This window comes from Lethenteron reissneri, chromosome 28, assembly GCF_015708825.2.
Source record: "Lethenteron reissneri isolate LAM-NWPU_2019-01 chromosome 28, ASM1570882v1, whole genome shotgun sequence".
Lineage (NCBI taxonomy): Eukaryota > Metazoa > Chordata > Hyperoartia > Petromyzontiformes > Petromyzontidae > Lethenteron > Lethenteron reissneri.
The window spans coordinates 6,666,255-6,688,092 of NC_083806.1; the positions used below are offsets into that span (position 1 = coordinate 6,666,255).

General features: G+C 47.7%; 1 protein-coding gene across 2 annotated transcripts in view; it reads left to right on the plus strand.

The window, feature by feature from the left end:
- Window positions 1-334: 334 nt before the first annotated feature.
- Window positions 335-21,838, plus strand: part of FKBP6 (FKBP prolyl isomerase family member 6 (inactive)) — a 37,736-nt gene continuing 16,232 nt past the window's right edge. For both annotated transcript variants that reach the window (XM_061561972.1, XM_061561973.1), the window contains exons 1-12: window positions 335-947; window positions 4,233-4,359; window positions 5,178-5,278; window positions 5,996-6,113; window positions 7,213-7,302; window positions 7,640-7,842; window positions 8,815-8,934; window positions 9,623-9,820; window positions 13,697-13,806; window positions 19,386-19,486; window positions 19,690-19,750; window positions 21,337-21,463. In XM_061561972.1, coding sequence (XP_061417956.1) covers window positions 852-947; window positions 4,233-4,359; window positions 5,178-5,278; window positions 5,996-6,113; window positions 7,213-7,302; window positions 7,640-7,842; window positions 8,815-8,934; window positions 9,623-9,820; window positions 13,697-13,806; window positions 19,386-19,486; window positions 19,690-19,750; window positions 21,337-21,463 — 1,452 coding nt within the window. In that variant the 5' untranslated portion in view covers window positions 335-851. The remainder of the gene's footprint in view (window positions 948-4,232; window positions 4,360-5,177; window positions 5,279-5,995; window positions 6,114-7,212; window positions 7,303-7,639; window positions 7,843-8,814; window positions 8,935-9,622; window positions 9,821-13,696; window positions 13,807-19,385; window positions 19,487-19,689; window positions 19,751-21,336; window positions 21,464-21,838) is intronic.

The following is a 21,838-nucleotide window of genomic DNA, read 5'->3' on the forward strand; positions in this document are numbered from 1 at the left end:
CCCCACCCTCCCCACCCAGCTCCTCCCCATCCAGCCCCTCCCCACCCAGCCCCACCCTCCCCACCCAACCCCACCCTCCCCACCCAGCCCCTCCCCACCCAGCTCCACCCTCCCCACCCAGCTCCTCCCCTCCCTCCCCACCCAGCCCCTCCCTCCCCACCCAGCCCCACCCTCCCCACCCAGCCCCACCCTCCCCAAACAGCCCCACCCTCCCCACCCAGCCCCTCCCTGCAGGACACAAAACACCCGCCCGCTCGGCACTGACGGCGATGATTGCCCTTGCCACCAGCACCACCAGCAGCAGCAGCAGCAGTTGCCGTGTGGAGCCAACGCACTTGCAGGGGCTGCGCCTTCTTCGTCTGCGCTGATCGCGCCGCGTGGCGCGAGTCGCGACGCACGTGGATCACCAACGTCCCACGTGACTTTACCGAAAGAACCAAGAGTGTGACTCCTCGTGGCTCTGTCCGATGTTGACACGTGGCGAGCTGTAATGGCCATCGTCGTGATCGTGAAATCATAATTATACCATCACCACCGTCGTCGTCGTCATTATCCCATCGCCATCATCATTGTGCTCGCCATTAATATACCATCACCGCCATCGTACCATCACCAACATCGTCCTCACCATCGTTTTTATCATACCATCACCACCATCATCGTCGTCGTCGTTGTCCTCAACATACCATCGCCACCAGCACCAATACCATAACCACCATCATCCTCGCCATCATCATAGCAATCAATACCAGCCATTCGCCACTAAGTTGACGGTGGCGTTAACCACGCGGTCCTGTGCCAGGCCAGGTGCACTTCACCATCATCGTCCTTCACCATCACCAATCGACGTGATGGAAGGCGCCTGGAAGAACATGAACTTGTCGGAGCCGGAGGGAGCCTGCGGCTATGATGAAGGCGACACCGTCAACAGCTTCTTAGACGACCGGGTGAGGATTTAGACTCGGATCTTGTAGTTTGTGTGGCTGTAATGGACATGGTGGGTGTTGGTGGTTCCACGCTCAGACTTGGGAGTTAAGATTCCCAGAGATTGTGATCAGAGATTGTGGTAAGATTCATAGGAAGAGTTGTGTGGTTTACATTCTCGGTTTAAGAAATTTGATTTTTTTTGACGGTGGAGGAGTTTGTTTGTGACCATACTTCACCACACTGGTCCTATTGGGCAGAACTGCTTCATGTATCGCTCGCCACTGATGACAGCCGTGGCCGGGAATCGAACTCGTCGGTATTGGTAATAGGACACAGAACTTGTTGCTATATGTATAGCACGGCACTGTAATGGCGAGTGAACAGAGAAAACTTTATAACAAACCAAACAAAACGATAATTACACGGGAGATTTAACAAACTAAAAACGAGGAACACGTTTTGACACGAGGACACACGCAGGAGGTATAAAAAAATTACCCGTAAAAACAAAGTTTTTCACTATAAATCCTTTATATGCGTGGCATCGGTTTTATTTTATTATTCATTTCTGTTTTTCTTGAGTAAGAGTTTCATGTTTATCACATTGGTATTTTAAATTAAATATGAAATTTTTTTTTCCTAAAAAGTGTAAAATTTTGGATTTTTTTTTCACGAACATAAATTGTCACGCACAACGAGTCTGTGTGCAAAATGTCAGCTCGATTGGATCACGGGAAGTGGGTTAAAAAACGACCGAAAGATTTGCACGGTCGTAAGCAAGCAAGCACGCAAGTGAACTTAATATAAAGGATTTAAAAATGGAATTCAAATTGTCTCGAATAGCCACGTGGTGGTGGTGGTGGAACGTGGGGCCCAGAGAGCACGTGGCATGGAATGGAGGGATACTGGCCTCGAATTATCTCGCTGCTGAGTTGGGGCATGGGGTGGTCAGCCTAAACGAAGGGACATCACCAAACGTGGAGATGGAGCGATGAAATGGCGTGTTTAATCAAGTGCCCGGGTTGTTGTCTAGCGGGGGCGTGTGGGGGTGATGGTGTCGGCTTCAGATAGGCCCTCGTCCCGAGTGTCTCTTCTAGGCTTGCGCGTGATGGTGGCTGCGTTGAAGAGTGCGAAGTGTCGGTGTCCGATGCCTGCTCGCCACCACGACGACGACGAACAGGGCTGCAGGAGAGAGTTGCCGTCGTTGTTTGCTCTTTCTCCATAGAAGGAGCGCAGACTTGAGTCGTGTATAACAAATGGCCTCGGCGTCTTTTTGACACCCCCGCCCTCCTCCCCCCAATTTTTTTTTTTAAAACTACCACGATGAATCTTCTTGGTTCTTTCGGTGAAGTCACGTAGAAGGGAAATAATAAAATAAAAAAACATAATAAAATAATTCTCACGACGTTTCGGCCACAACGCAAGCAGCTTTTATTTTTAGACCTGTTTTTCACCTGAGGACGGCTGTTTCATTCAGACGCAGTCTTCCCGACAGACCTGTTTTTCACCTGAGGACGGCTGCTTGTATTGTGGCCGAAACGTCGTGAGAATTATTTTATTATGTTTTATTTTTATTATTTTATTATATCCCTTCTACGTGACTTTACCGAAAGAACCAAGAAGATGAATCCCAGCAGTCACGAAAGCTTTCAATCGAAATTTACCACGATGAATTTCTGTTCCTTTGCATATTCATTACTGTTTGAAATTAATCTTAAATTTTTTTAAAGTTCTCGAGAATTGAATGGGGGTCACGAAACATCTGGGCCCCACCCCGTGCTAGCAATGTGTGGACCAAAGTTGCATGGCATCTCAGCTCGGCTGGTCATACATGTGGCGACGTCCATTGTGCCGAGGTTGACGTTCCTTGTCGTTTACACCATTGGAACCTCATTTGCCAGTAAAAAATATGATAATTGGGTTTTTACCCTTCTATCTGGCAACAAAACTGACACCTTTTTTTTTAATCAGAGTTATGTTTTTTGTTTGCATTATGGCTGCAGGTATTGTGGTCTATGCAAACATGACTCCTTGTAAAAAAAGGTGTCAGTTTTGTTGCCAGATAGAAGGGTAACAAAAACAATTATCAATCTTCGTCGTGTTCAAAGGGAGAAACCTCAACAGGTCGAGCTGCAAGAAAGTTACCGGCTTCGCAGCAGATTGATCGTGATCAAAAGTAACATTTTTCTTCGAATTCGGTAACAAAAAACTATTTCGAGAGCTGCAATGCACGTGAATACAAGACGGTACTCGACGAATAACATCAAAAACCATGATTTTTGTATTGGCTTTAACAATAAAAATGCATGACATGCGGGGGGGGGGGGGGGGAAACAGAACCAGAGGCAACCGACAAAACTGAAGAGGGAAGGCCACTTTAAAGAGATCTGTTTAAACAACATCACATTTGTCGTGACATGGTGGGATGTCGTCAACGTGTAGTGCTGGCCATAGAGAGGCACAGCGTGCGATGTAACATCGTGGATACCACAATGGTGTGTGGGTGTAGTACCGACCCTAGAGGGGCCCGGTTAGCGCTGATTGATAGCGGTAGATGGCACCATGCTTGGTGTGCAGTGCCCGACCCTACAGGACAGGGTGAGGGAGTGCCGGCTGAAGGATGAGGTTACTTGAGGCCGTGGCACTCTGGTTGACCCGGGAAGACACGTGACCAGTTAAGTCTACAAAGATGCCCCAAGTAGGGGCTAGGGGTGGTCACGTGGTTGGGATCCAGATCCTTCCCGAGGATTCTAGAAGGTGGTCGTGGCCAAGGGCGGAACCAGCCACGCCGCAGAGAATATAAGCCGGGTTCTGAGATGGACCGGCGTTGTTGTTCATCCTGGAAGGAACCTTCGTCTACGTTCAACGAGTCTCCAACACGTGGACCTGGAACCGAGCTGTTGGTCCCGGTCCGTAGTAGCAGTTACGTTGTAATTAGTGTAGTTAGCCTGGTGGTCACCACCATAGGTTGTTATTCTGTTAAGGGGAAAGTTACCCCGTGTGTTGGAGTTCAATTAATGTGTTGCCTCCAAGTCTGCGACTCAGTTGAACTCGTTACACATTCACAAAGAGCTTTATAGTGCGTCGGATTCCTCCAGTATAAATATTCTTAATTGTAATGCCGCATTATAAATCATTGTTGGGATTTTAGACGTTCACCGTTTATCAAAAATAATTGGGAAGGGGTTTTTTGCAGTTCCAATGTCGGGAGCCACAAAGCAGTCCTTTAAAGAGCTCAATGCGGCAATGGAGTCACATGTAGGCAACCCCTGATCATGATTATTGTTGTGTTCCTCTGCCACCAGGATGATGAGTTGGAGGAGACCCTGAGGGACTCGCTGCACGAGCTGTGCTCGCCCGACAGCACGGGGTCCGTACTGGACATAGACCCCAACAAGGGGTCCGAAGAATGGGATAAAAGCACGTGTGTTGGTGTGTGCAGATGGCTCTGTAAAAGCGTGGCTTTAACATATATATTTTTAAAGCACCTAGCTTGGCACATTCGATGTGGTGCCGTCACTTATTAGCCAATGACGGATGCTGCCGTTGTTCGCGTAGTGCAGTAGCTCTTTTTTCATCATTGGCATGCTATTAAAGTACAGCACGTCACATATCGAACCGTCACAATAGTAATAGCAGCTGCCACAACATTGATCATTGGCGGCAGCAGCAGCAGTCATCGTATTAATTCTACACTCGTTCTCTGCAATATTGATGTTTTTGTTTTGTTGTTGCTTTGCTCATGCACCATGTTTTGTCTCTTGTGAAATCGCTGGGACACTGGCTAAACCGAACCGTCATCCGTGTTACAAATTAAGTCGGCGTATTCATCTTCGGTCACCTTTGTAAGAGGTAGCCAATCAGATTGATCATATATCATCAGTAGCCACTAGTTTGATTGGCAGCAGCAGATGCTATCATTTTTTTTTTACTAAGGCCCACTAAGCTATGTTGCTCTTTTTCAGAATTGATGTGGCCAGAAATGATAGTTCAACGAAGTGGTTATTATGTGGAATTTTCAGCAGCCAAATACTCTAAATGCATGATTCTAAAAGTGGAGGGAAAAACCAGAGGATCCGGAGAAAAATCCACGCGACCAAGGGGAGAACACGCACACTCCAAATATACAGCAATTAAGGTCGGGATTGAACCCGAGACCTGTTAACATCTCATCGGTCATTAAAATTTATGGAAATCGTCAGTGGTGTCACATCTATGTTGTGCATGTGTCCTCTCTCCCAATGTGACAGATGGCAATGATTATGGCAGATGTGAAGGTTATGTTGATCAGCTGCGCTCCATGTGCCTGGGAATTGATGACAATGACACCACTAATAAAGAAGACGATCTGGTGAGGGCTTGATCTCTCATGCTGTTGTCCACGGTAAAGGCTTGGGAGATGCAAGATTTATCTCTTACAGACTCCCAAGTCGTGCCACTCGCGTCGCACGCAACATGAAAAAGATTATTAACCCCCCTTCTGACCCTGCTTGACCCCAAGCCAGATTCAGATGTCTTGTGAGACGAGAATTTCACAGTTTTTTCCTGGCTCGGCTCCTCGAATAGCGAGTGGAATACCACTGGATTGCGATGGGCCTGCACTTGCATGGCTCTGATGTGCCATTGGAAAAGGGGTCGTTGTCCTGTGCTCCACTGCCCTCTGGAGAAACAAGATGCTTGTCATTGTGCTTTCCAAAAGATTTTACTAAGTTGCAACTGTAAACCACCGTATACCGTGTTTTTGTTTCACAATTATATTCCAAACGTGTTAACGGCACTGCAAGATAATATTGCACGAATCTCTTTCCTGTTGATTAATTGTCACGTGCAATTTGTGAAGAAGCTACCCAACCCCCCACCGAGAATTCCCTGTGGCTCTGCTGGGACCCGGCTACATCCAGCATGTGCCCTTGTATTGGTGTTGCTCTTCCAGGCTTCCCTGACATATCTCCTCCCTACCAAAGACCACCTTTGAACCGAATGTTTTTATAAAAAATAATTTGGACATTGAGATAGGATTGCATTTAAAACTTGTTTCGGTTCAGATTCTCGTAATTTCTGTGTGCAGAGTCCTTTTCAAAGGATCGCAAGAAATATGGTTGACCTGACGGGCAACGGAGGGGTGCTCAAGATTATTCTTCAGAAAGGATCGGGGGACATCGTCCCTGAACTTTCAGCAATCAGAGGTTTTTGTCAGAAATTTTGGTGGAGTATTTTTAACCTTTTTCCCGTTCCGATGACGTAAATATAATAACTGTTTTGGTACCGAGGCTCCAACAAGGCCATGTGGGAGTGCATATGGCACAGTTTAGCGCCAGCTATCATCGAGTGCAGTCGTCGATGCAGTTTTGTGATGAGAACAAATATCTTTAAAAATGCCGGTGCTGTGCCTCTGTAAAAAAAAACGCTAACCGCTTGCGGGTTCCGAGATTCAGCGGTGAACGGGACCCACCCTGAAACTTAGACATCTCGGAACGGGTAAGGGCGAAGAGTAAAGTAAAATAAAGGTTAAGGTGCAGCCCTGCAATTGCTCGCTCAAGCCACCACTGGCAGAAAAGCTTCCACTGAGAGAGAGCCCAAGTGAAGAGGCTATTTTGACCTATTCCGCATTGGTGGAAGTACCCACACTTTACCCCCACCAATCCATATTTCTTTGTGTCTTGGGAGGCCTCCTCAAGCGCCATCATGAGCCACATTTAGCCATTGGGCAGCCAGTTTATGAGCCCTGCTCCACTGTTGCCGAACCAAGTTGCCTTTATATTCTTGGTTCTTTCGGTAAAGTCACGTAGAAGGGAAATAATAAAATAATACTAATATAAAACAAAAAACTCACGACGTTTCGGTGTGAAATTCACGGCAAGAAAATGTGAAATTTGAAATTTTCTTGCTGTGGATTTCACACCTGATAATGATTTCTTGTGTTGCAGTCGAAACGTCGTGAGATTTTTTTATTGTTTTATATTTGTATTATTTTATTATTTCCCTTCTACGTGACTTTACCGAAAGAACCAAGAATATGAATCCCTGCAGTCACGAAAGCTTTAAATCAAAATTCAAGTTGCCTTTGTCACTCGTATATGCTTTGCCGGTTATAATTTGTGGCAACAATTTGCCGAAAATTTCCCCGGTGTATCATGGCCTTAACCAAGTTGAAAAATCTCTCGTTACCTACACGGCTAACGGCTCATTGTTTTACCTGTTGGGAGATTGGGTCACGTGAAGAGTAGGATTTAAAATTGCTTGCCGCGCAATGGTAAATGCCCACGGGTTTGATTTTTTTTCCAGTGAATTACAACGCTTACCTGGAGTACTCTGACGAGCCGTACGACTCGAGCCACCTGCGGAAGGAGGAGAGTCGCCTGTGGCTCGGCAAAGGTGACTTCTGTGCGGCTCTGACTCGTTATAATTGTTCAGTGTGACATTTCTACCCTTTAATAATACTTTCCCCAACTATGATTGAAAACATGCATGAGCTCTGTCCATCTGTCGATCTGTCTGTTTGGTCGTCCATCTGTCCACCCTCCCATTTGTCCATCGGTCACTCGTCTGTCTGTGCATTTCATATCCTGGCCATTTCTCCATCCTTTCGTCTGTCCATTTTTCCATCCTTTTGTCCATCCTTCCGTTTGTCCGTCCATCCATCCGTCGGGTGATCCGTCAGGCCTTTGTCGATCCATCCATTCATCCATCCCTCCTGCCATCTGTTGGACAGGGGCGGTGATGCCGGGCCTGGAGGTGGGGCTGCTGACGATGTGCAAGGGCGAGATGGCGCGGTTCCTGGTGCGCTCGGACTATGCGTACGGCGCCCTGGGCTGCCCCCCACGCATCCCGCCCAACTCCACCGTCCTCCTGGAGGTGGAGCTCCTGGGATTCATCGACTGCATCAATGTGGACGACTTCTACACCATGACGCCGGTACACACACCCACCTTGTTCACCTAGATATCCTGGTGTGGGGGTCAGCGTGGGGTCGTGCTTATTGATTTTTTTTATAGTTTCTGAGCACAGGTTCAAAGGCCTAAAATGTAAAGCGGCCCGCAATAGCACTGTAAGAGTTGTAATAGATAAGAGTTAACACATTTCTTGAATGGAGGAAAATTGAATTGAGCATGGTTATTATAGCAGAAGAGACGATGTTTGGGAATTCCAATGTGGAGCAGTGCGAGAAAAGAAGCAGAAAGAGAATGACTTGCAGTGTGATGAGTGAGTGTGTTGTATGCAGAGGTTGCAAACGGGTTTTGATTCCTTACCCGTACCCGGCCGCACCAGGGTCGCAAACGGGTACCCGTACCCTACCCGATACCCGGCTACCCGTACCCGGCCGGGTATCAGGTAGGGTACGGGTACCCGATTGCGACCTCTGGGATGAAGCCATGTTGCAGGCGCGGGTGGGTTGATTCTAGGAACTTGAATTGTGAGAAGAGACAAGACGTTAGGAAATAAGTGACAAACGGTTCCTCACCAGTGACTCACGGCCTACCCGTACCCGGCCGCACCAGGGTCACAAACGGGTACCCGTACCCGGCCGGGTACGTATGTTTCTATCTGCTGCAGGTACATGGGGTTCACTGAACCAAGCACAATCCATGCACAAATCCTGCTTGCTTAGCTCTTCCTACATCTGATGAGATTTGGGTGCATTCCGCATGATTTGGACAATTAAGTTATTTTTCTTGTAATATATATATAATCCCTACACGCATATTTACGTGGGCTATCAAGTTTATCCAGGACATTCATTTATCCTCATTAATTAATAGACCGGTGATTGAGAGTAATGAGCTTGCCGCGTCGGTGTCACCGGGGCCTCTGCGGTTGAATGGCCACTGTTGCCGGCCGAATGATCAGCTCGCGATTCCATTGGAGGCTAAGAAATGATTCTTGCAGGAGGAGAGAAAACGGCTGAAGCTGGAGAAGGTGCTACACGTGGCTCTGAATGAGCGAGCGGCTGGAAACGCCCACTTTCAAGCTGGCCGCTACGACCGAGCCTTGCACAAGTACTTGAAGGCAAGCTGTCACATCGCAAAGTAACATGACTCCACTCCCACCCACGCCAGCTCTAAATGCACTCTTTCTGTCCTCATATTTACGTGCTATGAAGATGGTCTACTGCCCGAAACTCTGCCTATTATATACAGCCACAGTGTTATTGACAAATGTGTTAAGGTTTTTTTCTTCTTCTCCTTATTGGCCGACTTGATGCCCGATTGCAGGCCGGTGCTGTGTACAACTTGTGCACGGCACTGGGACAGCCACCTTATGGGGCCGGGGTCCCGGGGTCAGTCCCCGGTCCCTTTGGCTGGATCGTATCGTAGCAGGGAATTTGAATGCTTGAGATGAGATGTGCAATGTATTTAAGTCAATGCCCTATCCATGGAAATCCTTAGGGCACCGCAGTGGTGAGATGCAGGAGGGTCGTGGGTTCGATCCCGACCCTGACGCCTATATATTTGGGAGTGCGTGTTCTCCGCCTGGTCACGTGTATTTCTCTCCGGATGCTCTGGTTTTTCCCTCCGCATTTAGAATCATGCATTTAGAGTATTTGGCTGCTATGAATTTCCACGTGATAACCACTTCGTTGAGTTATAATTTCTGACCAGGTCACTTCGGAAAAAGACCTATATAGCTCAGTGGACCTTTAAAGAGTTGCACACGTGAGACAATTATTTGTGTTTGTTTATCTGCCTCGCCATAGACCCTGCGCATTCTCGAAAATGCTCACCTGTCGAGCAACGAGGAGGAGAGTCAGATGGAGGCGTCGCTCCTCAAGGTGCTGCTCAACCTGGCCCTGTGTTACCTACGCAAGAACCGTCCTAGCAGCACTGTGCATTATGCGCTACGAGCCCTCCGTGTGCAGCCCAGCAACGTCAAGGCCTGCTTCCGACTCGGCCAGGTGACGAGCTAAAGACAAAGATCCTACGTATAGCCTGTAACAGACTGTTGGGGCGAGTGCCGTTAGCGAGTAGCACCTATGACGGCCGGCACGGCACACGAGAGGGTGGCCAGCACCACGCCCGGCCGCCTTTGTCTCCCCCAGCGGTGATGTTTACACATATTTTTAGGTTCTTTTGGTAAAGTCACGTAGGTAAAAAATTAAAATTCATAAAAGTAAAATAAAAATTAAATAAAAATCACGACGATTCGGAGGCAACACAAGCTTCCGTCTTCAGGTGGAACCGTCACAGCACGATAGCTATCCGAAACGTCGTGCTTTTTATTTTATTTTTATTTTACTTTTATTAATTTTTATTTTTTACCTACGCGACTTTACCGAAAGAACCTAAGAATATGAATACTTGCAGTCACGAAAGCTTCAAATCTAGGATGTTTACACACCGCACCCAGTACTCGCGCGCGCACACACACACACGGTTCTCACCCAGACAGAACGAAGGACTGGTGAACCTTTGGCCAAATGGTAACGAAGGAGAACGAGCTCTAAATGGAGGTAGTTATGTCTCGGGGAGGGCAGGGGTGGGGGAGAGCGGTGGCCCACCACCAGCAGATGAACTCTGCCACGCCGTGTTACGTAATGGCACTGTCACGTATCGGTGAGATGTTCGCGCGTCGGGATGACCTGACATGCACGTTTCCGAAGAAGTTCCCAGCACATGGACTGAAACTGTTGGACGTCATACCAAACAAGTACGTGGTACAACCTGATGACACGTGTGAGAGATTCTCCCAAACGTTCGCTTCAGGGATTGTCCCAGTAGGTGGAGGCAGAGCATTGATTTGTGTTTTTATTTACCGTCCAGTTTTTGACGCCCACCCCCCTTCCCTCCACCACTATCCTGGCGTTAAAATGATTGATATATTTTGCTGGAATGTTTATTGGGCAGACAGCAGGACAGGTGTCGGGCAACTGACCCCCCTGGAGATAGGAACTGTGTAAGCTTCCATTGTAAACAAGCGGAATGTGTGGGTGAATCCATACCGAGTCCAGGTGAGTCTCACTGGCTGCGGAGGATTCATTGGATGTTGGTTGTACCCCTTGTTCTAGCAGATAGAATCAATCCATTGCTGGACTGGAGGCCTCTTCATGCTGGGTGGGCTGTGGGAGCATGCTTTGACCACATTGTGCCATGCTGGTCAATGCGGGTTGGTGAAGGCGGGGAGTATAGACACGGCATAAGAGTACAGTACAGCAATGGAATTTGCCTACACTACCCTCCGCTGCTCGCAAAGTAGCGCTCTGCGGCTTGTTATCCATGGTCGTCTCCCATCCAAGCTTTTTCCAGGCCAAATTCCAGCTTGGCTTTCAAGATTTTACAACATTGGGCACATTCTGGGTGATTTTTGTCATAGGCGCAGCACAGATAAAATATAATCGAGTCTTGCACAAAAACATCGAATTTGTTATCATATTTAATATCTGAATAACAGCTTATCATGTGCTGTCATGGAGCAACCTGGGTAATGAAACAAACTGGCCTCCTTTTGTCTTACTACCATGCAGATAGAGTCTGGCGTTATCTCATCGGATGCTTCTGCGGTGTAACGTTTAGCACATTGGACTCGCAATCCAGAGATCAAGTGATTGCAGGCTTGCAACCTTTTACCTCTTTAGTCCATGGATGTTACCAATCAATGTTATCCGGCAGCATTTGAAGGCCCAACTCTAGGCTATAGGTTTTGACTTTCTTAATCTCGTCAACAGTGTCAGGCTTGGGTGGGAGGTTTGTGCCAGAAAGGCCCCACCACGTGTTTGAGCAGAAATCAAATAGGCTTCGTCTTTGCACTGCGTTTCCGCAATCCTCGCAAAGAGGGTTCCACCGAGTTGAATTAAGTCACTCGACTGCAAGGGTTCTTTCAATTCTTGCCGTCATTTTGACTGGGCAGTAATTCATTATTTTCTGAGCGGTGGAGGCTATGCCCGTGGCTGCCTTTCATCCACCACTGTGGAGGCAGCAGCCAAGGTTATTGGATCAGCGCACAGTTGACAATTTTGGGAGACTCCCTTCCTGTGGGAATCCGAGGTGCAAGTGCCCTGGCTTGCCAGCAGAATGCAGTACAGCAAAGTGTGGGCTGATATCACTGGTCAACACACTTTTTCTGGCATAAGGTATTCCAACAGTGTTAAGGTAGTTTTGGGGTGCCGATTCCAAATCTGGAATCAGTTTTTGTCTTTTATCACATCAGGTTTTTGAGATATCAAATATTGCATTTTCAATAAAAACTGCGGAAGAAAAATATTAAATAAATGTGGATATCTAGATTAAATTATATTATAAACACACTATCCTAAAAATACAGCACCATATTTTAACACTAAAGCAGTCACCGACTCGCAACAACTTGCAATCATAAGTGACAGAGTTAATTTCGGGTAAAATCTATGCCGATAGCATAAAAATGAGATGTGGTAGAGCAAATCTGAGATCAGATTTGGAATCAGCACCCTGAAACTAGTCTAAAACAGCTGCAAAAGTCCAGGCCAGAAAAACATGTTTTTTTGTTGTTGACCAGTGTAATTATTGTCCCTTTTCTCTATGGGATCGTGTTGCCGCAGTTTCCTCTCACGTTTATGAACACGAATTGGTTAAAAACAACTTAATATATAGAGAACTGCAGAACAATTGTTAGTGCCGGCTCACCACCTGGCAGCCTTCCGGCTTGTCTGTGCTTCCTATTCAGCGATTATGAGATGCAACTTGCATGAAAGAAGCGATATAAAATGAATCGTTTGATATTTGTTTTACAAGCAGTCATTTAAGACGGCATCCTCGCAACATTTTCAACTAAAACTAAACTTTTTATTTTACCAGATAAGGGTCGCTGAGCTATATAGCTCTTTTTAACAAGTGACCTGGCCACAAATGATAGCTCTACAAAAGTGGCTTATCACGTGGAAATTTATAGCAGCACAAATGGAACCCACTTCATGCATTTCATGGAAAAAGAGATTGGAAGTGAGGGTTAGAGTGTAAAAAGACCAACATCTACGAGATTTTTTTCTGAGATTAAGATTGTTTTTGGTGAGTCACTGTCCTGGTCCAGCAATTCGCACCAGACTTTATTCAATGTCACAAATCCTCACTTGGGCTTAGGACTTTTGCAGGAGGATCCTGCAACTTGGGGCCTGTTTTATACAGGAGCGTTTGCGCTCCGAGAAAACCAACCGCACGTACTGATCGTTCTATAATGCGCACACGGGCATATTCGTCCTTGTCTATAGAGATAAGGATTTACATTTATACAGTGCTTAAATGCTTCAGTATCTCAAAAACAATCATGAACCACGTCTGATCTTAGCCATTCCAATGCTCTGCAGCAGTCGAGCCAGGGGGGGTGGGGAGACCATCCCAGTGGCAGCCATCCCTACGCAGCACAAGGCGTACGGCAGGTGCTGGCGATCCGCAAAGGGTTATAGTCTGGCAGTCGGTTTCAATGTTGTAATGCGGCTTTTATGAATTACTTTTTGTGTTTCTGTTTGTTTGTCCTTCCCCTGCACCTCCGATTAGCATGGGTTGGCAACATACGGTGCAAAATCAGTTTTACATACATGAATCATGTTGTTTGCGGGTCGTGTATCAAATGTAGCTCGTATGGACCATGTCCACGGCACACATGGCCTACTACTTTTCAAATACCACGGGATTGTCCACATCCACCATCCAGCGTGAAGTGGACTGGACCTGAACAGCGATCCTCCAACACTGGTGACCTGATAATGGGTACGGTCGATCGATACAGGGGCGATGTCACTGTGTGGGGGGCAATTTTCCCCCAAATAAGCCCAACGACTTAACCCCGTGTGTGACTGCAGGCCCACCTGATGCTGGGAGATTATGTGCGAGCACGGTACTATCTGCTACGCGCCCAGAGCATGGCACCGTTCCAGCCCGTCATCACGCACGAGCTCAAGGCCTTGGAGGCGTGAGTTTCACACGGGCACGCACGCAAATGTGCAACCACTCGCTCGGTCGCCTGTTCGCTCGTGATTTCAGTTAACGGCATCCAGTTCTTGTAGCGTTGGCGTCGCAAATGTTTTAAATTGGTTTAGTTGCTTCGGGGCCTTGTTAGAAACAGTTTGGGTGGATTTTTTTTGTGAGACTTGATGAAATAAGGCCATCTGTGGCAGACGGATAATGCAAACATACATAATTGGAAGCCACACGTTTTAGTGCAAGTTTACTTTTTAGTCGCTGCGGGGCAGTTTCTGAGATTTTTGGACGTATTGTTTCAGACAATTTGCAAGATGCGGGGGGGGATAGCCCAGGATCTGAAAGGAACCAGCGCAGACACAAATATTAACGCCTTGAGATACTCGGCTGGCTCGCTCGACTCGTTCATCGTGAAGCACCCGACCCTGGCTCATTCCTTCAACGCTTGGAACGCACACTTTCTTATCTGCCCCGCCAAGGGGGTGTGTTCATTGTATTTCACTAAACAGAAATGTAATACTGACAGCAGGGGTTGAATTACAAATGCAATGTAACGTGCAGTCTTTTATCGGTCCACTGCTGGATGAATGCCCCCTCCTTATGCTGTTTCAGTCATGGGGATAGTTTGACATGGTTCAGACGAAGGAAACATTTTTTTGAAACTTAATTAATAGTCCTGCTTTATACAAAGATGTCTCAAACACAAGCTTGAACCCAGGTTGTCGAATGTGCCAGGGCAGTCACAGTTTTAATGCGCTGTGGAAACTCGTCCATGCCGTTCAGCTGATCACCACGTGCACACAGCCCTGTGCCATTCTGCAAAGTGCATTTACACAATTTTGGACGTGCATTTAAAGAAAAATGTGGGTAATCAGTATAATCGTGATGGCATTTTTACTTGTGTATAGTATGGCAACCAATTAGGGTTGAGATTCGGATATTAATAATGTCCACCTTGAATAAGGGAGAAATTCTCAAATTACCGTGTTGTTGGACGTACTCGGACAAAATTACGTTTTCATCCTCGCTGGGTTGGTGGTGATGTTGTTGTTGTGTTCAGTTGTGTGTTTGTGTCAAACCACTGACTTGATCTCTAAATCAGCGACAGTTTCTGAATCTAGAGATAATCGCCTTTAAAAATGACACTCCCATGTATGATATTTAGGATGCTTGTGAAATCTTGACAGTGAGGCATTCTCATTTGTGGCGCTACGGCGGTAATGAGCAAGGCTGCTTCGGCACAGTGTTGCAAGTGGGTAAGCGTGTAACAGCGCTCTGATTCATTGATTAATATCGATTGTTGGGCTCACGATCGATGCAAACAATCAAATTGTGCGTTTAGGAATCAATCGATTATAATTCATCTTCAGCCACGGTCAGTCCACTGCTTGTTGAAGGCCTCCAAGCCACCACCAGCCACCTCTTAAAGGTCTTGCAGTGCAACCCGGCGCCTTCACACAAACTGATTTCATGGCTCCATCTCCTCGCGAGACGTAAACTTGGCGGACGTGGCTACCTGCCGTTTATTATTCTTGGCCATCATCCATCATCTGAGCGACGTGCCCTGCTCAAGCCCAATTGTCTTGATAGTTTGGATGATGTCATTAACCTGTATGTGTCCTCTCGTGATTCATACAATTATTGATATGAATGATTAATGCAAATTGTATGCTAATTGGAGTAATGAGAAACGGTTCACGGTTCATTCCGCGCCTCAAGAGTCACGGTCATTTATGTTTGTGAAATATTGTGCGCATTTAAAATTAGCATTATTTAAACTGTGCAAACAGACAGAGTTATGATTAATAATAGCTTTTTTTTGGAGTATGTTTGCGAAAGTAAAAATGTGTGTCGTTCACCCTCCTCCAGCCGTCACAGACAGTTAATAAAGTTGTCACGTGAACAAACGTGCCAGTTTATGACGGCTTCAGCGATCCACAAAACAAACGATTTGGTGCGGACGTTTCAATGCAAGTTACAACCAGCGGTCGTCAGGCAGTTTCCAGATTTGTGAAAATATAAAAAGCGCAAATGACGAGCTGGTGAGTAAACAAAGACAAAAATTATTGTATTCTCAAAGAAAATCGCAGCTCTGAATCTTTACAATTCATCAAACGTATTCGAGGGCTATAGAGAGGGGGGAGGGGACGAATGATTACGGGAATTTCAATGAACACCTGTGAAATGAAATGTTATGAGAAGCCAAAAGATTTGAGGTTCATTAGCTTTTGTTGCTGTGGCACTCGTGATGTGAAGCCACGGTAGTGAGCTGTGTGCTCGTGGACTGACATGATATGCGAGTTTAATTTATCTTTGGTAAACTGGTTTGCACGGTTTCCCCCCTCGTCTCACAGATTAGATATCGGTTCCAGCCCTCGATCTAGCAGATTGAAAAACAAACCCCGTAGATTTTGCCGCACAGCCCCTGTATCAGCCTGTAACACTCGTAACACGTGGTCACCCACCCCCCAATTCAAGCGACCGTTTAGGCTTAGCTTTTGTGGTCTGGTGCATTCTGGCTGATTTGGTCAGCGAAGATTGAATATCATCGATTCGTACCGCGCAAATATCTGATTGGGTATAATGATACAGATCAATATACCCTATCAGATATTATAAAATATATAAAAAATATTTATTGTATCTTTTTACCTACGTGACTTTACCAAAAGAACCAAAGAGTATGTAATATTAATTTGATACAGATCTGTTGTGGAGAATTTTGGGTAATTAAATAAATAGACCTCAGTTTCTCTGCATTTAAGAAAAATATTTTTTTCACTTCATGAGCTAAAGAAATTTCTCGTATCAAACACTGCTGGATAATGATTGGTGTTGAAGGCCAATAGTCGTGATGGACTAAAAATATTTGATTTGTATGTGCTTAGACTTGGAACAGATTGTGCGGCAATTGAAACAATTATCAAGTTTCTTAAATTCCACGGAGTTTACACGTGCACACCACGGTTAGTCAGTCGGCAGGTCGCGTGTGGCGGTGGGGTAAAGGGTGGTTACGCCCGCCTCTTCACAAGGTCCAAGACGGTCTGGCCAATGTGGAAGAGTAGGCCAAGATAACCCTGCAGATTGGGGGAGGGGTCTCTCTTGCGCTCCCTCTCGTGCGGAGTTACCTCCGCCGGAAGTGGCGTGAGGAAGCGGTTAACGAGGAGAGACCAACCAAGGTCCCATTTATTTCGCATCCGTACATAAATGACGCCCGCCTGCCGATTTTACAAATGGCCTTAACGAAGTGACTGCGGTCGCTCTCGCGTAGGAAGATTGCGAATTTGAGCATTCTTCCCTCGGCGCAGTGGGTGGCGGAACGATTCGTTATTCGCGCGAGGCCTCGCCGTGCCTGTTTGTGAGATCAAAGCCCCCGGTGAATCGGCATCGTGGGCCCTGGCTGCCTCGCTCCACTGCCTCTTAGTCAATGCGATCGCAGGTCAAATATACTCGCCGGTCGACTCCTAAGGAACCTGTCAGTGTCCCTATCGTATTGTTGGATCTGTAAGAGAAGCCCTTGACATTATCAAGCCAACTGAGCAGTGCAGTAATTTGTCAATATTTGGCACGCGGAGGCAATGCGACTGCCCGAGGGAGGGGGTTGGTGGCTGAATGATTGGGCTCTTATTTACAATGGCTTCAGAGCCAGTTGAGACAACAGCATGTTTCGCTTTTTGTAACGGATAAGGGAGACTTGGATATTAAAGGTGAAGGTGCAGCGCTTCATTTGCTTTCTCGGCACTTTCTGGCAGAAGGGCCTCCACTGCAAGAGGGCGTTGGACTTGCGGTGCAGAGGTTGCTGGTTCGGTTTGATCTCCCGGCGTGGCGGTTAAAACAATGGGCAAGCTTATTAAGTTACCCCCCCCACTATCTACCCAGCGCAGTACGAACAAGTACACCACAGTCGAGTAACCCCTCTTATGAGGTAGCTGTCCAGAATTTCCTCCCATGGAGGTCCTTGTTGCATCTGCAGTGGCGGGCGGAAGCAATTGTCGTAGGGCCCTACATCAGAGTGAAAGGTGGCTGATATTGTTATCACATCAATACTGCCAGCGGAACCTTGCCGTAATCTTCTAAGTCCGCTGGAAGGCAAAGCATTTGTCAATAAGGACACGCGAGAAAATACGACTGCGCTCGCCGTGCCCGTTATCTGATAGCGCCCCTAATATAACGGCGGCGTAATCCGAGGTCGAGTGAGTCGTGACTTTAAATACGTCGGCATGCTATTGAGCACTATCGGACTGCGATCGCGTTACTGAGTCTCGTCGGGGGGGGGGGGGGAGCAAAAACGCGGGCGGATCCGTGTTGACCGCTGAGGAACTCGTTAAGCGCCGTTTTCTTTGTCGCGCCTCGACTCTGACTTAGCCTCTTTAACACGGCTCAGCTCAGGCTTGAGCCCGCTCGGCTGCTTTTCAAGGACGCTCGAGTGAGGGTCTCAGACGTAGCTTGGCTCGGGCGCGGCTCGTGGGTAATCCTGAGCATGGCTGGGAATTAGAGCTGGCTCGCTTGGGCAGGAGCCAAAGCCTGAGCTGAGCCGTGACCTAGAATGCGTCGTCGGACTTTGTGACGGGGTTCAAGCAGCGTGTCGATTATAGGTGCAGTGCGCCAGCTCGCTTTCCCTTGGCACTGTCTGGAAGTCCGGTGTTCGTGAGCATGTGTTGAGAAGTAATACTGGTAGGAACCACCTGGTTTCACCAGCCCACAGGGGATTATTGTGTCTGTCCGTCCGTCGTGCATCCAAAAATGGGAGGGGTGTGGCTGGGTGGGGAGGGTGGGGAGGGGCTGGGTGGGGAGGGGAGAGTGGGGAGGGGCTGGGTGGGGAGGGGCTGGGTGGGGAGGGTGGGGCTGGGTGGGGAGGGGCTGGGTGGGGAGGGTGGGGAGGAGCTGGATGGGGAGGGTGGAGCTGGGTGGGGGGTAGGAGGGGTGGGGCTGGGTGGGGAGGGGCTGGTCACCCCGTGGTGCCCTTATGAAACTCAATGTTTAACCTACTCACGCCGGCTTGTGCCCGCCCTCACACAGTCGGGCATGTTTGCGGAATACACCACGCCGCCGTTGACCCTGGCCATTGACCGAGCAACCCAACGTTCCTACCAGCTCCCTCCGCAGGAATGTGTTTAATATAATCCCAAAGTTTCACATGGTAAGACTGGTGACGTAACCGGCAGCCGAAGGACGGAACGCGCCCGAGGGAACAACCACCAGGGGAGGTGGGGGCGATGCGATCGGTTGTGGGCGATGGTGGTGGTGTTGAAGTTTGGATAGAACCACAGTGCCACCACGGCAGTTGGTAGGATACGACCACCGCGTTTATTATTTGGTTGACCAAAGGGTTCGGCGATTGACACCGGCGCTTAAAAGGGGGATGGCCGTACGTCGACCGGGGCAGCCGACCGGGCACTGCCACGAAGGGGCCGGACGCAAGACTGTGCACCTGGCTTCTTCCTACGTTACGAAACGTCGGCCGAGTCATGCGTCCGTGTTTGTGGCCCGTTTCTAATTCTGCACGAGTCGGCCGGTGTTGTGCAAGGAGAGAGAGGGGGAGAGGTGCATTTGTTTGATCTGTCTCCGTAGGAAATGGCAAGAGTTCAACAGGTGGGAACGGCAGATGTGCCGGAGGATATTTAAACGCACCGGCGGCGGCAACAGCGAGGATGCAGGATGCAGCAGTAATTGTATGCCAACACTTACCCACGTCCTCTAAAGCAATTTTTGTCATTATATGAAATTATATTCGTTGACGCCACGTGCACCTCGTGCGTCGCGAAGGTTAATCGCGTGCTATTGTGAATGTCTATCGAATTTCTATTGAGGACCATTTCGTCACTATCGCTTCCCTTTTCTCTTCCCGCCATGACGTCAATTCTTGACATTGAAGCGGCGCGTGCCAGCGACGTCTTGGGCGAACAGGGCAAGGAAACGTTCGTTTCCACGCTCAAGTAAGTCTTGTACGAGCCCTCCCCCCCCACCTCCATTGCCACTCCTCCCCCCGTACCGATGCTGTGAAGTTCCATCTTTAATTCTAGCCACGGTGCATTAACGCTACACTGGGCACGGAGGGCATTGGAGGATTGTGTGTGCCGATGACGTATGCGAGCTTGCTGGTAAGTTGTAAATAGGGTGCAGCGCAAAAAGGACTTTGCAGATTTGGCGTCGAGGGGCCCTGTCACGACTCCGCCGCCTGACGCGTTCTCCACCGTGCCAACGGGCATATGGATTGCCCATACACTTACATTGTCCATAGACTTACATTGTCCATAGTGTTACATTTTCCATACACTTACATTGCCCGTAGAGTTACATTGCATTCGGTTTAACATGCAGTAGGCTTTGGTGAGCAATATTTTCCATGTTGGTTTTTTTTTTTGGGTTAGATCGCATAAATGTAATTGTGTCGTTAAACCCGCCACCATCTGACACGGCCGATTAGTGAGGTTTGTCACGTGAACAAAACGTGACAATTAGTGACTACTTCAGCACACCCGCACCAGTGTGTTGGAGAGTAAACCCACAACATTTACAATTTGAGTTATGACGTTTCGCTGGTGATTAATTACAACCAGCGTCATCAGGCTTGTGAAGAAGTCTTCCTGTTTCGGTCTTAAATAGAGTAAAGGTGATGTCATCACTGAGTCTATCATAATGTATGTATGTTGAACTTCTTTTGCACCGTACGTAGCCAACCTTGTTCATCGGAGATGTGGGGAAGGACAACAAACTAAACAACACAAAAAACGTTCCACTGTATGTTGATTAACTGTGGCTAACCCAAGCGATAATAGCTAATACATATGATCAGGTTAACATAATCCATTGTGATTTATATGACTACATTAACCCCCCCTTTGGTTTTCGCACCTGATAGGCTCACAGTGATGACATCACCGTTACTCTATTTAAGACCGAACAGGAAGACTTCTTCACAATTCTCGCAAATCGCGCCTGATGCTTTCTCTACGGAGTTGTAATACATTGCAGTCGATGAACTTAGTTACAGTATAGGTGTCGATGCAGAGAAGAGAAGGAGGTCCTTAGCCAGCCTGTAAGTATGAACAGAGTAGAATTACATTATCAACAGTTGACTTTTACAAGAAATTTTTTGATTTAAAGCTTTCGTGACTGCAGGGATTCATCTTATTGGTTCTTTCGGTAAAGTCACGTAGAAGGGAAATAATAAAATAATAAAAATAAAACATTAAATAATTCTCATGACGTTTAGTTTTACAAGAAAGGTAACAAATTGAGAGGAGGGTGCAATCCAAGAAGACTGAAACTTCACTTTTACATTTTGCGTATTGAGTGGCATCCTCTTAATCATTCTGGTCGGCGTCGGTTGGTGATGCTGATGAATGTAGAAGTGGGGCTATGTGGTGTGGTAAGCCCTCTTGCTGGCTGTCACATATTCTTGCAGCCTATAACAACCTCCTGTGCATGATGATCATCCATTCAAGCAAATTTCTCCTTCACCCCCCCTCCCCCCCATCTTCCCCCACCCCCCTATCCTCACAATCTCAAATCCTGCCAGGGAGCTGAGGGACGATGAGGGATGCAGGGAGATGACCTTCCCCGTGTCCCTGTTCACGGCCGCGGAGCGGACCGCGATGATGGTCGTAGCGCGCGAGATGGGGTTTCATGCCGAATGTCTTGTCCAGGTACAGAGGTTGCACTCACTCACTCGCCCACCCCCCCCCCCCCCCCCCCCGAGAGGTCGTGACCCCTCGCCATCCTCGCTCGGATGAGGTGCCGTGTGCCCTCGTTAACAAACAAAAAAAGTACATTCGACGACAACAAATTCAGAAAGCGGAGGGTCCAGGGCACATGGCATCCAAGCGACCGGGTTTAATCGTGGGTACCCTCCAGCTGTGATCTGGGAAACAATACAAGCAGGAAGTCAGGGTTGGTGAAAAGGAAGATTGGGAAAAAATAGAAGAGTGAAATTTCACGCAGCTGTCGCCACTCTCGAAGCTGTCGCTCCAGTAGGCTTGAAGTGCGAACAAGATATTTTTTTAAATTAACGGATAAAAGAT